Genomic DNA, 4855 nt, shown 5'->3' with positions numbered 1-4855 from the left:
GTCCTGGTTCAGTCCTGGTTCAGTCCGGGTTCAGTCCGGGTTCAGTCCGGGTTTAGTCCGGGTTTAGTCCGGGTTTAGTCCTGGTTCAGTCCGGGTTTAGTCCGGGTTCAGTCCAGGTTCAGTCCGGGTTCAGTCCGGGTTCAGTCCGGGTTTCAGTCCGGGTTTAGTCCGGGTTTAGTCCTGGTTCAGTCCGGGTTCAGTCCGGGTTTAGTCCTGGTTCATTGTCGTTGGACTAATGTAACAAAAACATTTGTTTGAGGATCTTCAAAACCACAGGGTGTGACTCTGAACGAACAGGACTGTGCCAGGACTAAACCTGGACTCAGTCAGGACTTAAATGGTCTAAACACCATCTAAACCAGGTCTAAACCAGAACTAAACCAGGTCTAAACCAAATCTTAACCAGGCCTTAACCTGGTCTAACCCTGGTCTAAACCTGGTCTAAACCCGGTCCACACTCGATCTAGTCCCGGTCTAGTCCCGGTCTAGTCCCGGTCTAGTCCGGGTCTAGTCCGGTCTCGTCCCGTCTCGTCCCGGTCTCGTCCGGTCTCGTCCCGGTCTCGTCCGGGTCTCGTCCGGGTCTCGTCCGGGTCTCGTCCGGGTCTAGTCCGGGTCTAGTCCGGGTCTAGTCCGGGTGTGTGGTTCACCTGAGCTGTGCTCTGCTCAGTCTGAGGACAGTTGGTCTAAACAGTCTAATCCCTGGAACCGCATTTCCCAGCATTCCCTGCTCCGTATTATGACAGGCTGAGTGACTGATGAGTCTAAGTTAAACACAAACGCCACAATAAGAGCCCAGAGCACCGAGTCAGACCCAACCAGGTCTGGACCAGGACCCAACCGGGTCTGGACCAGGACCCAAACGGTCGGTGTAGTCCTAGTCTTGGTCCCGGTCCTGGTCTGGTCTTGGTGTAGTCCTGGTCTTGGTCCTGGTCCTGGTCTGGTCTCAGTGTAGTTCTGGTCTTGGTCCTGGTCCTGGTCTGGTCTCAGTGTAGTCCTGGTCTTGGTCCTGGTCCAGGTCCTGGTCTGGTCTTGGTGTAGTCCTGGTCTTGGTCCCAGTCCTGGTCTGGTCTTGGTGTAGTCCTGGTCTTGGTCCTGGTCCTGGTCTGGTCTCAGTGTAGTCCTGGTCTTGGTCCTGGTCCTGGTCCTGGTCTGGTCTTGGTCTGGTCTTGGTGTAGTCCTGGTCTTGGTCCCAGTCCTGGTCTGGTCTCGGTGTAGTTCTGGTCTTGGTCCCGGTCCTGGTCTGGTCTCGGTGTAGTTCTGGTCTTGGTCCCGGTCCTGGTCTGGTCTCGGTGTAGTCCTGGTCTTGGTCCCGGTCTCAGTCCTGTTCCTGGTCTGGTCTGGTGGTGTGTCGGCCATGTTTGTAGTTCTATAAATAGTTGTAGTATTTGCAGAGTCAAAGTGAAATGTCCCAAACGCTGTGAGTTTGTTTACGGTGAGTCAGACGCTCTATTCTGAGAGAACCGAGAAAAACCAGGCTAAAAGTGTCCCTGAACGTGTCACCGCGTTACTGTCTGTGCGGGGGAGACCTGACGCCGGACCAAGACCAGAACCACGACCAGAACCACGACCAGAACCACGACCAGAACCACGACCAGAACCACGACCAGAACCACAGACCAGAGACCAGATCCAGAACCACAACCAGAACCAGACCACAGATCAGACCAGAAACAGAGACCTGAGACTGGACCTGGACCAGGACCAGGACCAGGACCACAGACCAGAACCACAGACCAGAACCACAGACCAGAGACCAGATCCAGAACCACAACCAGAACCAGAACCAGACCACAGATCAGACCAGAAACAGAGACCTGAGACTGGACCTGGACCAGGACCAGGACCAAGACCAGACCACAGACCACAGACCTGAGACCAAAACCACAACCACAACCAGAACCAGACCAGAACCACAGACCAGAGACCAGAACCAGACTAGGACCAGAACCACAGACCAGTCCGAAACCAGACCACAGATCAGACCAGAAACGGAGACCTGAGACTGGACCAGGACCAGGACCAGGACCAGGACCAGGACCAGACCACAGACCTGAGACCAGAACCAGAACCAGAACCAGACCCGGAGCAGAGGAAGTGGAGTGAACGGTTGTTTGGTTTTTTTTCGTGCTGAGTCGTGTTTGATCAGTGTGAATGGAGAGAAGTGCCACACGCCCACAACTGCTGCTGCCACCACACACTGCCCTCCCTCTGCCCGTTCTCCTCTGCCCGTCTCCCTGTGCCCGTCTCCTCTGCCCGTCTCCTCTGCCCGTCTCCTCTGCCCGTCTCCCTCTGCCCGTCTCCCTGCCCGTCTCCTCTGCCCGTCTCCCTCTGCCCGTCTCCTCTGCCCGTCTCCCTGTGCCCGTCTCCCTGTGCCCGTCTCCCTGTGCCCGTCTCCCTCTGCCCGTCTCCTCTGCCCGTCTCCCTCTGCCCGTCTCCTCTGCCCGTCTCCTCTGCCCGTCTCCTCTGCCCGTCTCCTCTGCCCGTCTCCTGCTGCCCGTCTCCCTGTGCCCGTCTCCTCTGCCCGTCTCCTCTGCCCGTCTCCCTGTGCCCGTCTCCTCTGTGCCCGTCTCCTCTGCCCGTCTCCTCTGCCCGTCTCCTTGCTGCCCGTCTCCTCTGCCCGTCTCCCTCTGCCCGTCTCCCTGTGCCCGTCTCCTCTGCCCGTCTCCTCTGCCCGTCTCCCTGTGCCCGTCTCCCTCTCCAGTGAAAGTTTGTTTTAATATTTTAGATGTTGTTGTGTTTTTGACCTGTCCTGACCTTCTCTTCTTCTTCTTCTTCTTCTTCTTCTTCTTGTTGTGGGCAGGAGGACCTGGAGGTTCTGTGGACTTCGTTCTCTCGGCTGAAGCTTCAGGTTTGTCTCTGGTGGAACAGGCCAACGTTTGGTTGTTTCTGCGTTTGTCCAAATCCAACCGCAGTCGCGCCAAAGTGACGATCCGACTGTACCAGCCTCGGCGGCGCCACCTGCGGGCGGAGGCGCAGGGCGAGGACGTGCTGCTCGCCCAGAAGAACGTGGACACGCGGCGAAGCGGGTGGCACACCTTCCCCGTGAGCGCGGCCGTGCAGAGCCTCCTCTCCAGAGGCTCAGACGGCTCCACGCTCTCCGTGCGCGTGTCCTGCCCGCTGTGCGCCGACGCCGGCGCCAGCGTCGTGTTGGCGTCGGACTCCAGAGTGAGCGCGCGGGAACAGTCGCACCGACCTTTCCTCATGGCCGTGGTGCGTCAGGACGACCTCTCCGACTCCAAACGACGTAAAAAACGAGGCCTGGAGTGCGACGGGAAAGTGCGGGTCTGCTGCAAACGCCAGTTCTACGTCAACTTCAAGGAGATCGGCTGGAACGACTGGATCATCGCGCCCCCCGGGTACCACGCCAACTACTGCGAGGGCGACTGCCCGTCGCACGTGGCCAGCATCACGGGCTCCAGCCTGTCCTTCCACTCCACGGTGATCGGACACTACCGCATGCGCGGGTACAGCCCCTTTCAGAACCTGCGCTCGTGCTGCGTGCCCACGCGGCTCCGCGCCATGTCCATGCTCTACTACAACGAGGAGCAGAAGATCATCAAGAAGGACATCCAGAACATGATCGTGGACGAGTGCGGCTGCTCGTAAACGAGCTCAGGCCGCGGCGCCAGACTCAGACTCTTAAATAAAACAGATCTAATATATTTTTGTTACGGACAAACTGAAAGTGTAAAATAGTGTTATTATTTATGAGACGAGCGCCGACGACTCTGAGGCGCCAAACTCAAACTCAAACTATGCAACTTGTTTCCTTCAAATGTTTAAACTTTATCGACTTTGTTGACGACAGATACTTGAATGGAACAAGTTGGCCTCGCTGCTCCAACCAAACATTTATAATTATTATTATTGTCCATGTTTCATGTTTTTGCATTTTTCTGTTCTTGGTTTGATGTTTTTAAACGTTCAAAACGTTCTTTTTTGCACTAGAGCGAAGTTTAGCCTGGAGTCAGATGATGAGGAGGTTCACGAGCTGGAAACACGTGTGACCTTACGCTTCATATTTCTGTATTTACTGATCCACACGAAACTAAACGTGGCACAAAGTTCCGCCTCTTCTCTGTCGTCGAGTCGCAGAGACGTGAGCGAGTCTGACGAGCCCAAAGATCAAGAAACATCTGACATCCAGAGCGTGAACACCTCCTGTAGAAACAGACGCTGATATCATCGAGTAAACGACATAAAACTGACAGAAAATCATCCAGATACGAGACCAGACTAAAACCAGACTAAAACCAGACTAAAACCAGACTAAAACCAGACTAAAACCAGACTAAAACAGGACCAAACTCTCCAAACGCGAGTGGCACAAAAACATCAAACCGTCAGAGTGAAAGTGTGAGGTTCAAACCTTGGGCCTTTTCACTCTGACGTCTGTTTCTGCGCCTCCAGTCGTGCAGATGATGATTTTCTGGACGTTTTAGTGTTTTTAGGTTTTTAGTTTGGATTTGTCACGACGCACCAACAGCACAGAGACAGTATTCTACACGACCAACGACAGCCCCAAACCCCGAACCCCGAACCTCAAATCTACCGTTTCACTGAACACAAACTACGCTCATTTATGACCAACAGTCAGAGCCCCAGATCAAGTTCACCTGCCCTCGTGTCACTGGGCAAGACACTTCCCTCAAGTCATGTCAAATTAATTTATCTTGTGTGGTTCAAATCCTGATTTTACCTCCGTGAACATGAGCTTCTGGAGCTTCTGGAGCCTCTGGAGCCTCTGGAGCCTCTGGAGCTTCTGGAGCCTCTGGAGCCTCTGGAGCCTCTGGAGCTTCTGGAGCCTCTGGAGCCTCTGGAGCTTCTGGAGCTTCTGGAGCCTCTGGAACTCGGT

General features: G+C 55.0%; 1 protein-coding gene across 1 annotated transcript in view; it reads left to right on the top strand.

Annotated features, from left to right (window-relative positions):
• Positions 1-4641, top strand: part of inhbaa (inhibin subunit beta Aa) — a 9582-nt gene extending 4941 nt beyond the window's left edge. The window contains exon 2 of the mRNA XM_055151206.1: positions 2801-4641. Within this exon, the coding sequence (XP_055007181.1) occupies positions 2801-3606 (806 nt within the window). The 3' untranslated portion in view covers positions 3607-4641. The remainder of the gene's footprint in view (positions 1-2800) is intronic.
• Positions 4642-4855: the final 214 nt, after the last annotated feature.

The sequence above is a fragment of the Boleophthalmus pectinirostris genome, unplaced genomic scaffold (genome assembly GCF_026225935.1).
Source record: "Boleophthalmus pectinirostris isolate CB_2022bp ecotype Guang Dong unplaced genomic scaffold, ASM2622593v1 HiC_scaffold_15, whole genome shotgun sequence".
Classification (NCBI taxonomy): Eukaryota; Metazoa; Chordata; class Actinopteri; order Gobiiformes; family Gobiidae; genus Boleophthalmus; species Boleophthalmus pectinirostris.
Note: the sequence above shows the minus strand (reverse complement) of the source record. Positions and strands in the feature narration are given on the sequence as shown.